At 48.8% G+C, this 14,320-nt stretch overlaps 1 protein-coding gene across 1 annotated transcript in view; it reads right to left on the bottom strand.

Annotated features, from left to right (window-relative positions):
• LOC104284662 (collagen alpha-1(XIV) chain-like) overlaps positions 1-14,320 on the bottom strand; it is a 99,190-nt gene that overhangs the window by 21,752 nt on the left and 63,118 nt on the right. The window contains exons 28-29 of the mRNA XM_009883022.1: positions 4,370-4,495; positions 1,147-1,191 (exon numbers count right to left, since the gene is read on the bottom strand). Coding sequence (XP_009881324.1) covers positions 1,147-1,191; positions 4,370-4,495 — 171 coding nt within the window. The remainder of the gene's footprint in view (positions 1-1,146; positions 1,192-4,369; positions 4,496-14,320) is intronic.

The following is a 14,320-nucleotide window of genomic DNA, read 5'->3' as shown; positions in this document are numbered from 1 at the left end:
ACTTGCAGTGCTGCATGCAGCTCTGGGACCCCCAACATAAGAAGGACATGGACCTGCTGGAACACCTCTCCTGTGTGGAAAGGTTGAGAGAGTTGGGGTTGTCCAGCCTGGAGAAGAGAAGTCTCCGGGGAGACCTTAGAGCAGCCTTCCAGTATCTGAAGGGGGCGTACAAGAAATCTGGAAAGGGACTTTTTACAAGGGCATGTAGTGATAAGACGAGGGGGAATGGCTTCAAACTGGAAGAGGCAAGATTTAGATTGGATATCGGGAAGAAATTCTTCACTCTGAGGGTGGTGAGCCCCTGGGGCAGGTTGCCCAGAGAAGCTGTGGCTGCCTCATCCCTGGAGGTGTTCAAGGCCAGGTTGGACAGGGCTTGGAGCAACATGGGTTGGTGGGAGGTGCCCCTGCCCATGGCAGGGGGGTGGAACTGTATGATCTTCAAGGTCCCTTCTGACCTAAAGCATTCTATGATTTCCCAAAGGGCTCAAAACCTGGGTTTTGCCATGCCCCTTGCCCTGCATTGCTGCTCTGACCACTGGGACACATCAACTTGCAAGCTCTTATGGTGAAAAGGCCAGAGAATCAGCCCTTCAGGGATGAGATCCCAGGGGGAAACCTGGTACTGCAACCATCCTTGGCCTTCTGAGGAACTTCATAAAGGCCCATCCTGCTCATAATAACAGATTAAGTCCATTACATATAACAGCCTAATAAATAAAAAGGTGTTGGTTGAAATACTGACTGGGATCTGCGCCTCTCCTGACTCAGTCCCCTATCAATGAAAAGGGAATTTACAACAAAATGAGACCCTGAAGTTGATGCAGGCAAGCAGACCTGACAAACAATAACAGAGAGGGAATGATATTTTGGGAGGATTTCAAAAGCAGCATGTAGATGAGTCAGCCAAATGGACAAGAGCATAAAGCAACTGTGCTCTGCACGACACCTTACATCTCACAGCTGCTTACAGGATTTACAGTCACTCATGTCAACTCAACATCGGAATTCAGGTTCCCAAAGTCTCTATTTCCCACTGAAAGCATCAACCTATTTTATTTTTTTCATTGCTTGTAGGGATTTTGCCTACCCTGGGCCCACTGTTGTCCGTGCTGTAAAAACAGCCCTCCGCTCACTTTTAACACTCACCATCATTCCAGTGGGGCCCCGGACTCCCACAATGCCCTCGTCACCCTGTTAGGATGAAGAAGGGTAGCGATGGTCATCGGTAAAGACAATTGCAACATGCACAGTCCCAACTCTGCAAACCATCCCACTGGGGACAACAGGATTCGTTCAGCATGCAGAAGCCCAAATCCTTGATGGAGATGTCCAACCTTTTATACCTCCATCAGGATTAGGTGCCTTAATGCTCCTATGGATCTGGATCAAAGAGCCTAAAGGGCTTGAGATAGTCCACATGTCACTGCAGGTAGACACTGCAACATTTAGAGAATAATGCTTCAGTCAGATTGAAGCTTCAACCTTCAGTTTCTTCTCAGCTCCTGAGAGAAACAGACATCTGTGAGATGATCTGCACCTGATTTAGCATGATATAGATATCACTCCAAAAAGGTATCTCTTCCTCTCTGTTGGTATAGAGAGGCCCTCGTAGGACTAGCTCAGAAGAAGTCATCTGAGGCTGGATGACCTGGTGTGTCCCTCCCCACGATGTACTTACATCTGACAAAGGCGTGTGCAACAAGGGACAGAGGTCTGAGATATTCCATTCCTGGGACAGAGAAATTTCTTCCCCCTGATTAGAGGGCTCAGTAGCTTTTCTTTTTTTTTCACAATATATAAGGCAGCCAGGAATTCACCTGGAACTCATATCATTGATTTTCAGAAGGAAGAGGCCACCAGTCATCTGCTCAATAGTAACTTGTGCCTTTGGATACCAATGTGAGGCTTATCTTCAAGCCCAGCTGCGGTTTCCAGATGCTGAAGACCTTGTTCTGAGCCTCCCTTTAAGTGTGCTATTGTCTCCTTAGAAACCTTGCTACAAGGGATAGCTGTGCTGGTGGGTCTACGAAGTCCTTTTATGACCTCCCTAGGTAGATCGTACAAGACTTGCCTGTCTTTCAGATGCCCAGACTTAAGCATTGTCCTGTGAGGCCAAATTTAGATCTCTCATATAAAGCCAATGTAATTTGAGGTTCTGTGATTCACTTTAGATTTATGCTGGAGTCAGGAGAGCAGAAACATTATTTCATCATTTCCTTCAGATAATGAAGCTTGAGTGAGGTTTACCCCAGACCTTTCACAGCTGTTGACATTCTCATTAAGTGTTTTGTCTCAGGGGCCTCATTGAACAGTTCTGCTGGCAGATGGGGAGTTTGTCTAAATGGATTGCTGCATAAAATCAGTTTATTCGTGGAACAGCCACAGAAGCAGCAAATTGAAACATGGCCTCTGATTACGACTCAAGAGGGTCTCCCTGGGGTCTTTGCCAGAAGGAGACCAAAACTTCTCAGCAACGTGAGGAAAATGTTGAAAAACATTGAACATTGCTGCCCCAAGGATGATGGGGGCTGGTTTCCCTCTGCCAGGACAATAGGAGGGAAGAGGGGAACGAGGATAAAAAAGCTGGAGGCAGATTTCTGAAGGAACGGGCGTGCAGGTAGCATCCCCAAAGCACACAAAACCAAGGACGTTCCTTACTGAGCTGCTAGGATTAAAATATGCAGATGTAGGGGTGTAGGTATTGCCTTCAACACTCCCATCTAGCCACTGAGTGCGCAGCCAACACAGTCAGTGGGGAAGGATTCACTTGGCCATGCAGCTGGCCAGTATGACCTGGTTGTCTAACTATGGAGGACACGCTAATTGAAACCTGTAGACAGATTCTGGGTATAGCAGTGTCCATCACCTCCAAATCTGGCTGGTGAAAAAATTAGGAGGGCTCTGAAATCAGCCCTTTAGGCATCTTCAACGATGGGTGAATAGGAGGTGATGGTATAAAGCTGCTTTCAAAAGAGGTTAGGCTGCAAGAAACCAAGACAAGAATATTTATGGAGGGACCTACCCGAGGGCCAGGCAGTCCGCGAGGACCTCTTGGGCCAGCTGCTCCAACGCCGATTTCTCCCTGCAGAACAGAGAACCCCAGAGGTCTCACTCAGAGCAAGGACACCACATCGCATGATTGCTGATGTGTTTGGCCATGATTTAAAAGTCAGAGAAAGAGTCAGGAGACTCATTTCCATTGACTTTCTGCTGTTTTCTCTGGAGGATGCTCCAGCAATCGTGGGGAAGAAAGGCATTAGGGTGAAAGAGGGATGAAGCAGCTGGATGGGGTCAGGAACAAGAGCCTAGGGGAGGGCAGTGGGCTGTCCCATTGCCACTCCAGGATTTCAGCTGCTTGTGACCTGCCTGGCAGGTTGGCACTGACCTTGTTGCCTTTGGGTCCAGGTGTCCCAGAAATCCCCTGTAGGGTGAAGAAAACAAAATAGAAGGGAGGACCTTGCTTAGCATGTTCTTGATGCTCTCCTGTCCCAGTGCTCCAAGAGGGTGAAAGCACACCCAGCCCAGATACCAGACCCTCAATCTCTCTCCCCAGCCACCCCTCTGCTGCTCAAAAGACACTGGGGTGATGTACAAATGTCACCTCTTTTCCTGGGGATCCTGATGGTCCTGAAGGCCCAGCAAATCCATTCCGTCCTCTCTTCCCTCGCTCCCCCTTGAAAATAAAATCCTTTAAGGAGGAGAATACCCTGATGGAAATGTCCTGCTTTCCCCCACCCAGCCAGAAAGTGGGAGCTGGTGGCCTGAGGTGTTCCCTGCACTGGCTGCATGCAGGAGGAATAGCCTAGGGTGCTCCCCAGATGGGTCTCTTGTCGTTGAGGAGAAGGGACTCCAGCTACACCAAGACTCTTGAGTTGAGGCACACTGCTGTCCACCACCCCACCTCCAGCTAAGCCTCCATGTCCCTGCAATGAGACTTACACATTGCTCCCTCTGTTCCCAGACTCCCAAACCCCAAACTTGTTCACATCCTCTGTGCTATCACCACCCCTTTTCTTCCCAGCCATCTCATGAAGTCACATCACTAAATTTAAAGGAACAACAGGTCCCAACCTTGCTTGGACCTCCACTGCTTTTTTTTTTTGAACTTGAAGGACATTCCCCTGAACCAAATCTTTTGGCCTGTTTTCCCCTCAGCTACACCAGTTGGTCTAGTAAAAGCTGTCACCTCTCTTTTTGCAACCAGGCTTTGTTCTTGCTTCTCTTCACTGACTACGTATATGCTCAGGGTCTGGAGACCTGCATAGGTGGGGGTTTGACCCACAGTGGACACCTGATGTAGGACCATCATTGTTCTCAGCTTGGGGTGGCTAACACAACACATGCAGTCCCCTCACTGCACACCACCTACCTTCTGTCCTGGCATCCCAGGCAGACCTGGAGCCCCTCTGTCCCCCTGTGACCCAGGGGTGCCGGCGTTGCCACGAATGCCCTGGATGCCTTGAGCTCCAGGAGGGCCTGGGGCCCCTGGCTCACCCTGTTGAGTGAATCACAAGGAATTTGGCTCTTAGAAGGGATTAACTGTGCCCCCGCCAAGGTCCTGGGGAAAGCCAGGGGTGTATTCTTGAATTCACATGAAGAGTACACAGAATTGGGGCCACCCCCTCCAGCCCAGGTCCGTAAGACACATCCTAGGGCTGCAGAAAGGGCTGTGCCATGGCTTTCTAGGTGAGAAGCCCTTACCAGCAGACCTTCAGAGCTCTGCAGGGAATTCAGACCCTGCAGACCTGCAACAACCCAAGGCATTGCAGAAACCCATCTGCTGAGACCACAATTCCCTCGATATTTTCACAGCCATATTTATCCTCTGGACCCCACCTGCTTTGAAATGGCCCTTTGGAGGACACAGAGCATTGCCTCTGTCCCATACCCACGTGATGGTGTCCCTGTCTTCCCAGGCTGGGACTGGTTTTGGTGCTTTATATTTGCAGTCTCCCAGCCCGCTCTGTAGCTCCACACCCAGTGGTGTAAAGATCAGGAAGGACTACAAAAAGCAAGACCCAGACAAAACAAGCGAGGTCCTATCTAGAAGAGAAGAAAGGCTTACCTTAAATCCAGGTGGCCCAGCCTGACCAACAGGGCCTCTGAACCCAATTCCTGGTTCTCCCTATGAAGAGAAGGTCAGGATAAATCAAGATCACTCCTTCCAGTGTGGGCCCATCAAAATGAGAGCTTGCTTCATGCTGCTCCTTGGGCACCCAGCTGAAGTCCCTTGGTGTTGATCCTACATTGGAGGGTTTCTACAGAGGCCTCACTGACCATCACATCTCCTCTAGATGGTGGGAAGTCTTATCTGACCTGGAGAGACAAAGCTGCTGAGAGCATTTAAACAGCTTTAGAAGAGAGGGAGTTTAGTTGCAGGAGATGGTGTCAGAGGACTCTGGCTGAGACTCATATATTCTGACATTACTCATTTATAAGGTGGCCATCCTGTCTATGTGAGGCATCTGGAGTCCCCCCCTAGTCAACAGAGAGATGCTGGGTCCCCAGCAAGTGACTGGCCACACTGAGCCCATATCTCAGAAGGTTACCTGGACATTTTCCCCTGAGATGGGGAGGTTAGGTATGGCAAAAGGAGGAGGGAACGCAGGAGGCAAGCTCTCAGAGTGTAAGAAGAGACACCCCAAATGTGGCACCAATGTTGCTCTTTACCTTTTGACCATTTTCACCTCTGTCTCCTTTGGTGCCCTATGAAATAAAGAGAGAGTAACCAACCCTGTGCTAGAGGTCATGTGAAATACCATCTCAGTGCAACCCTGAATGAGAGCAAAGGCTTCCAGTTGTGCTCATAGCCTATGGCAGCGTGGAGCAACTGGCCCCACTGACCTCCACCTCTTTTCCCCAGAGGAGGTGGGCAGTGGTTGCGTGACCAGGGAAGAGCCAACACAGAGTCATGGTGCTCCCAGGAAGGAGATGGAGTACTGGGGGGACCTAGTAGATTTTGACTTTCCTATGGCAATCTCACGTGCTGGATTTGGGCTACTTAGCTGGTAACATTGTCCTGCTCCAGCTGCCGATACCGACTCCACAGCTCACCTTTTCTCCAGGCTCCCCCATCTCCCCAGGCTGCCCCTGCAAGACAAAAACCATCCACCTTCCAGCCACCTCCTCTCCCTTCCTCCCTTCTCATGTCTGTGTCCCCAGGATACTGCCCCTACACTCTACATGGGTGTATAAAGAGTAGCCCACGCAATGTACCCCTTCCCCATCAGGCTGTGCCTTTTAACAACAACGTTGCTTCATTTGCCTTTCTCCTGAATACCTGGTCCCACCATCCCAGATCTGCCACTTGGTCCCTATAAGCCTTTGCTACCAGAAGGGTTCATGAAATGGTGTTTTGTGTGGCCCTTCTTCCATCCCTGTCCTCATGCCAGGGCTGGCTTTTACTTGTCTGTCACCTGGTTCAGTTCACTGATCCAGCAGAAGATGAACATCAGGAAAAACCCCCGAATTTTTGCATTTGCTCCTGAGTGCATGGCAGATGCACGTTAACCTTGCTGGAAGGGAGGGAACAGAAACCTTCATCAGAGATAAAGGTGCGACTGTGGCAATCTCAATTTACATTGGCACAGTCTTCCTTAGACCCTCTCCACCAGCATGTCCCCAGATGCCTCTTGCCTTCCATACCCTCTTAGCACCGAGAGCCTTCTCCTGTTCTCAGAGGCTCAGGCCAGAAAAGTGATATCACTACCTTTTCTCCTTTGTCTCCACGGACTCCTGGAGCTCCCATTTCTCCCTGGAAAACAACAGGTGACCCCTTCAATTGCAAACACACATTGCCAAGAGGAATTTTTCCTTCCCTCTTTGGACCAGGTGGGTCCTGCCCTCGTTCCTGCATCAGCATTTAGCAAACATCTATGGAGGAACTCCTCATTGCCATCACTTGCATTCCCAGACCAGACTGGGGACATCTCTGACCCCGTCCCTTCCATCCTGGGCAATAGAATTGCAGAGAAAGAAAACATAAATTGCAGAGTAAGGGCCAGATATGAGTGGTAAGCTGAGGGTCTCCCTGCCCCAGGACACTGCAGATGTTAAAGGATGCCATGAGTTTGAGGGAGACCGGAGAAGTCCACAGAGGACAAAACTATTGAGGATCCCCAAAACATAAAAACCTTGTTTGGATCTGCTGCGAGAGGTTCAAGCCTGGAATCTCTGCTCTGTTACTAATGACCAAAAGCTGTTGATTACAACCTCTTGAACCTACTAGCCTGGCAAATTTTTACCCATGGCTCCTCAGGTTCCAAATGAGACTGCTCTGGGAGATGGATCACTATCCTGGTGACCCCCAGGTGCCCTTGGGTACCTGCGTTAAAAGGTGAAACAACAGCACTGACCTTTTGGCCATGGGAGGGTGGATCTGGTGGGTCAGTTTCCTCCTTCTATAAGAAAAAAAAGTGCATGTACAGAACAGGGTTGGGTTGCACTGTGACGGGGGAAAGACCAGCTGCATCCTCACCACAGGCAGCTGTGATAAGAGAAGTACAACATGAATGCTGTACCTTAATTCTCCTCCGGTGATGAGGGCCTGGGTACGCCTTGAGTCAAAAAAGAAAAGAGGAAAGTGTGAGAGCAGTTGGAGAAACTTTTCACCCTTGAGCCATGGAAAAGACATCTCTGAGGAGTGAGATGTTAGGCAGCAAGTAGGGGGGCCGGAAGCATCTCACAGGGAAGCCGTGTGTTACCAGGGATCACAAGAACCCCACTGAAGGCCTCCTGGTTGGATATGGAGTGGCCTCCATGTTCCTTCTGATCTCCTCCAGCCCAGATGGGACATCTGAGAGCTGGTGTTGCCCATTGCATATGGGCTGCCAGGGTTCATGAACCAAAAGATGCCTCTGGGCTTTTGGCAACGGCACAGATGTCCCCCTTAACCCTTTAAAGAGGGCTATGAGAAGAGTCGTGTTTTCTCCTGGTGTGGATGAGCTCAGCTCAGTGCTGCCGTTCCTCCTGGGAACACAGGGTGAGGGTCACTCACCACTTTCCAAGAAATTCATTCAAACTTAGGGGAAATCTGTTGTTCAGAATTTTTCATCCTTAACCCCTGGCAATAGATCTTTCCCTCTTAAATTTTATAAAAATCAACCCTTTGCACTTTCCATTTCTGGCATATTGTGTTGAAGTCAGTAACGTAATTGTGCAGGTATGTCAGAGATGTTTGTGTTTATAAACACACACATATATTTACACATTTACATGCACATACAAATATCTTCTATACTCTCAGGACACAAAACACCCTCCAACTATGCTGCTTTCCCCACGCACCAGGTTAATGTGTTCCCTCATTGATTAAGTTTGATTTCCCCCACTTCTGTTTTCCGAGCACCACGTCCCTTGCCAGATACAGGGAGAACAATCTGCTCTGCCAAGAAAAACAGCTTTTTCTGCAGCTGTTTCTTGCTTTATTTATTAATATTTACCACTAACCTTTCACACACACCCCCCCCCCCTTCATTGTGACTTTACACAAGTGAGAGGAGGCAAGTGGGGTTCCTCTTGTGACATGGGCTTGAAGACACCCTTGTGTGGGGTCTTCACTCACCGTGGATCCAGATGGAGATTTCCGAGCTCCTGGGGCACCAGGGGGATGAACCTGTGATGGAGCCAACAAGGAAGGGTCACCGCTTCCTCCTGGATCACACCGGTGGCTCTGCTCTTGCACACAGGCCAGCCCGAAGCTGTCGCGGTGAAACGGGGTCTTTACCACGTGTTTCTGGTGCTCAGCAGATCTCCTGGCTCTAACGTGCCCTGGGAGTGCAGAGCCGGCATCTAAATTCACATTTTCCTGTGGGAAGGGAAGCAGCATCCTGCTGAGCACCTAATATTATCTAGAGATGATAATATTAATATTAACAATAATAATCATCATAATCAAATAATATATAATAATATATGTATTATTTAGCACCGTGCAATTAATTTACTGCTATTTCAAAGAAATAAAAACCACCTAAAATATTACAACTTTGAACTTTAAATCCCTCCCTGCACCAGCAATGCCTGAGTAACACACCTGCTACGCAATTAATGTCCCCGGTGTATCCGATTGGAATTAGGCAACTATTAATGCCTATTAATGGCTACACGTTAATCTGCCACTTGGTGATGTTTGTAGTGCTGGTGATTTTGGCTGATATATATTTAAGGCAAACACAGTAAAGCTTGTACAAATAGTTACTGGCCCGGCTCAGAAATTGTTTGTTCTTTTCCATCTTAGAGATGGTAAATTATCGACTTGCTGTTGTAAAAAATACAATAGTCCTAGCTGCTGGATATCTCAGCGTACAGCAATTATTCCTTGAACCACACAGTGGAAGCACTGCAGTGTAGCTTTGGTGAATATTTTGATATGGAAGCAAAGAAGTAGTGGGCTTTTTTTATAATGAAAGCAAGCTGGGCACCTCCTTGCACCCAAACCCCAACCCTGAGACCTGCTGGGAGCACATGAAGGAGAAGGAAAAATCAGGATGGGGTGCAGTTATTTAGCACTACTCCCACATTTTGTGTTGCAGCAACAAAGATCCGGATGCATCTCAATTAATTTCACCCAGAAACACGAGTCGAGACTTTTAGATGGTTGAAGTTAAGGGAAAGTAAATCCTAAATGAAAGACTTCCAAGAAACACTGGTTAGTCCAGCCCTGGACATGACACTGTCAGGTTTGCAGGGGTGATAGTCCTGTTTTTGCTGTATTTTAACCAGCCGGATGATAATTTTACCTCGTGGCTAATGAACCCAGGAAGTTTCTGACTCACCAAAATACATAAGGGGAAAAAAAAATATAAATTCTTTTGGTCCGATTAAAATTGAAATTCTTTGCTGAAAGATGATGAGGGTGACAGCATAAGGAATATAAGACAGGTCAGTGATGTGCTGGCACAGTTGTTTAGGGGAGTGCCCAATCTCAGGTGGTTTTTGTGGGACCAGGTAGAGAAACATCTCCCAGGCTTACGCAGAGGTGACCTGGGTGGGTCAGAGGGCATCATCAGATGAGACCACGTGGATGTTCCCATCCATCCTACACCAGGTCACAGCTCATTTGCGTGCGGACCGGCTGTAAAACACCACTGCTCTTTAGCACAAGTCCACATTCGACTCGCCGAAGTGCGAATAGCGTCACAAAGCAGCGGCGAGGCAAGCCCATGGGTTGCCAAGACCTCGGCGAGGTTTGGAAGGCCACCTGTATGCATGCGATCTCATAAAGCTGCCATTTACTGGGGTGGTGGGAAATTGCAGGGGGTAATAACTCTTCTTCATTCTGTAATTCCTCTGCAATTTTAGCAGTTTCCTGCTCTGAGCTGCCAGCAATAAGGCACCTCAAAGGAAAGTAGAGAGGCTGCTGCTTTCTAAAGGAATGATTTACTGATGGCAGGTGGCAGCATTAAAAAAAAAAAAAAAAGAAAGGAAAAGGGAAAAAGGAGAAAAGGAGGAAAGAAACAGATAAAATTAGGACAGGAAAGAGAAAAATGGAAATAAAACGGGGAGCAAAAAAAAAAATAAAAAATTGCTGCAAAGAAAGAGGTACAGGAAAGAGAGAAATAGAAAAGGCCAAAGAGATATCAGGTAGGAAAATTAAGTGACTATAGATTTATTCACACGGAGACAACCAGCGGCATTTACTGGAATTAACTCTGAAAATGAGTAAGCTTAACTGCAGGGGAGTTGGGAGATGGAGGAGGCAGGAATTGGCTGGTACGGTCCCGTAACACCAAAGAAGTGGCTCATCTGCGGAAAGAGTAAGCGGCCACCGATTTTTGCACGGACACGTGTACCTGGGCTCATCCTGCCTCTTTCTATCCGTTAATTTGCTTCCCCCATTAACTCCTGCCAGCCAGAAATTGCACCTCCGAGATGAAGCTCTTGGGCTATTACAGGCTGCTTCTCTCTAAGGCCCCGTGAACCTTTTAACAGGTAAAATTTGTGATTATGGCTGCTGCAGATGGGAAAACAGCTGGCTCGGTTTCACTGCCTTTGCATTGCCCTCCGCTGAGTTCAGCTTGGCTGTGGGGACCACCAGAGATGGGAGGATGCAGGAGCTGAAGGGGGAGAGGGGCTGCTGCTGTTCCCTGTCTTTGGATCACACTTTTTCCTCCTCCCAAGGAGGAAAACATCCTTGGGGTGCAGATCCCATCGTGCTGGGGTTTGAAGTGCCCTAAAAAAACCCCAACCTTGTGGCAGCTGTTCCACTTTTACCAGTGCCCCTACCAAAATGGGGCTCATCAGACACGAGAGCAGGAAGGGTGGTGTTATCACAAGTCATATGAGGAACGGCTGAGGGAACTGGGGTTGTTTAGCCTGGACAAGAGAAGGCTGAGGGGAGACCTTATCACCCTCTACAACTACCTGAAAGGAGGGTGTAGAGAGGTGGGGGCTGAGCGCTTCTCCCTGGTGACAAGTGATAGGACGAGAGGAAATGGGTTCAAGTTATGCCAGGGGAGGTTTAGATTGGATATTAGGCAACATTTTTTCACTGAAAGGGTTATTAAACATTGGACTAGGCTGCCCAGGGAGGGGGTGGATTCGCCATCCCTGGAGGTGTTTAAAAAAAGGGTAGATGTGGTACGTGGGGACGTGGTTTAGAAATGGTTTTGTCAGGGCAGGTTGATGGTTGGACTTGATGATCTTAAAGGACCCTTCCAACCTCAGCAATTCGATGATTCTATGATTTTATCTGCCCATCTTTCAAACAGCTCTTCATGAGATGGGGAATCCTCTGGGCTGGGATTCAGAAAAAGGTGTTTGGCAATGCCAGGCTGCAGAATTACACCCGCGATTATTGCCAAACGCCCAACTGCAGCATCGTTGTTGGATGGCACTGATATTGCACTAATCCACAGGGCTCTTGAACATCAGCCCCAACAGGGCAGCAGATCATCTCTATAAACACAAAGTGCAAACTTTTTCCCTCCCTAGCCCCCTGTGCTCTGCTCCTGGTAACTCAGGCAGCGACAGACGGGGAATCGCTGCCTTGTCCCACCTCCCACCCAGCCACCACCTGAGGTTAATCAGCTTGAGCTCTGATTTCCCATTTGAATTATAAGGCTTCAGTTTCTTCCCTCCGGTTCTCCTCCTGCCTTTAACTGCAAGATGAAACAGCCTTTTAATATTCAGTATCTCCTCCCTGTGAAAAATCTTCCATGCAGAAATCCAAGTCATCTCAGGCACCCTGAGTTCGGCTAAAAAAATGTCCAGTTTTCGGTCTCTCGTGAGAAACCATCCTGCAGCCACCTGCGAATCAGCTTTGTGGCTCTGCTCTGCACTTCCCATGGGGCTAAAAAAAAAAAAAGTGGCATCACAAACAGGACACAGAGATTGCTTTTGGTCCTTGGGATGCGGGGATTAAACTAATAAATGTAATGGACGTGGACCTGTTGGAGCAAGTCCAGAGGAGGCCACAGAGATGCTGCAAGGCCTGGAGCCCCTCTGCTGGGAGGACAGGCTGAAAGAGTTGGGGGTGTCCAGCCTGGAGAAGAGAAGGCTCCAGGCAGACCTTAGAGCCCCTTCCAGTCCCTAAAGGAGCTCCAGGAAAGCTGGGGAGGGACTCTTGATCAGGCTGTGGAGCGATAGGACAAGGGGTAACAGTTTTAAACTGAAAGAGGAAGATTTAGACTAGATATCAGGAAGAAATTTTTCACTATGAGGGTGGTGAGACACTGGCCCAGGCTGCCCAGAGGAGCTGTGGCTGCCCCATCCCTGGAGGTGTTCAAGGCCAGGTTGGACGGGGCTTTGAGCAACCTGGTCTGGTGGGAGGTGTCCCTGCCCATGGCCTGGGGGTTGGAACTAGATCTTTAAGGTCCCTTCCAACTCTAACCATTCTATGATTCTATGAATTCTTTACACCCCTGGTGACTGAGAACAGTTCTTTCTGCCGAAACGTCACATTTGGCATGGCCATGTGGTCCTTTTCCCTTCCTGGTGCCATGGCCACAGTATCCGGGCACACGGATCCACTCAGGTCCCCGATACCAAACAAAAAGTGGTCATTCCCATTTCATTGAGGAAGAAGATGCTGTGTCTGATGGGTGGGTCTGATTTATTAAAGGACTCCGCGCAGGTGCATGTGTGAAGCCTTGAGGAGTCTGCTCACAAAGAGCATCCAGCATGGCTCAAATGGAGCCACAGATTTGGGATTCCCCCAGTTTCACGGTCTCCAGGTGCAAGTCCATCAGGACTGAGCTCTACCTGCTTTCAATAGCACGACACCAAAAAGCTCCCACCTCAGCCAGCGCCGTGCAGCCCAATCCCACAAGAAATGAGGGGGTTTGGGCTCCATCTTCTGTGTTTCCAGGTCTCCCTCTAGCTGAACCATAGCCAATAAAGGGAAACAGAGCATCCAGGAGGAGAAACAAAGCTGATGGATGCCCGTGCACAGGCTACTGCCTCCAGAGCTGCAGGTTACACACATACACATGTGTGTTTGTGCCGGGAGCCCTCTCGTGGCTGCTGCAACAAAGGTTGTTCCAGCTTCGTGATTCAGCGGGGTGGTAATTTGCAGAGGCAGCCGGGAGACAGCTAACTGAAGCCACGGGAGCAGAAGCAAGTGTTCAGCAGATTATTTAAATCAGAGCAAGATTTTCTCCAACAGGGTCTTTGAGCTACCCCTCCCAATCCTATTCCTAGAAATATCCTTGCTAACGTTGTTCCTAGCAGTAACTGTGCCTGTAGCTGCAAGCAAACATCCAAAGGATTTATTTTTTGTTTCACTTTTTAAGGTTGTGGGCATCCCACCTTCGAGTATTTTCAAAAAGAGCACACCCACCCCCCCCCGCACAGGAGCACATCAATATGCAAAGGTGTGGAAACAGCACTGAAGGAATGCGTTTTCCCTCTCTCCATCCCTTGGGCTGGTGTCACTCAATGTGTTGTGTCGGGGGTAGGGTCTCCCAGCCGGACTGGACAGTGCACTTCTGCTTACAATGATGTTCAAACTGGAGGACGCTGGGTTTGGTACATGGCAGTGGAGCATGGTTTAGGTTCTCAGAAGAAAATGCATGCCCAGGAGGGCGGAAAAAAAAAAAAAGAAGAGTGAAATGGGCTGTCAGGGCTCAGACAACCACACTGCAGCAACACCACAACTTATTGCCCAGCAGCCGAGCTGAGGTAACTGCTGCCACCAGCCTGGATGTACCCTCCAACTTTGATGAGAATGATATAACGTGTCTTGAGGGTACGTACACATGTGGTTTTAAAGCAGTTCTAACTCCTGGCTATGGAAGAAAACTCTACTTTGCTACTGTCCTTCAGCTGAAGTGCAGTAACAAACCACTTCAACTTTTTAAGAGGCAGATCTTGAAGGAAG

The sequence above is a fragment of the Charadrius vociferus genome, unplaced genomic scaffold, assembly GCF_000708025.1.
Source record: "Charadrius vociferus isolate BGI_N301 unplaced genomic scaffold, ASM70802v2 scaffold32, whole genome shotgun sequence".
In the NCBI taxonomy this organism is placed as follows: Eukaryota; Metazoa; Chordata; class Aves; order Charadriiformes; family Charadriidae; genus Charadrius; species Charadrius vociferus.
This window is presented reverse-complemented; position numbering and strand designations above follow the sequence as displayed.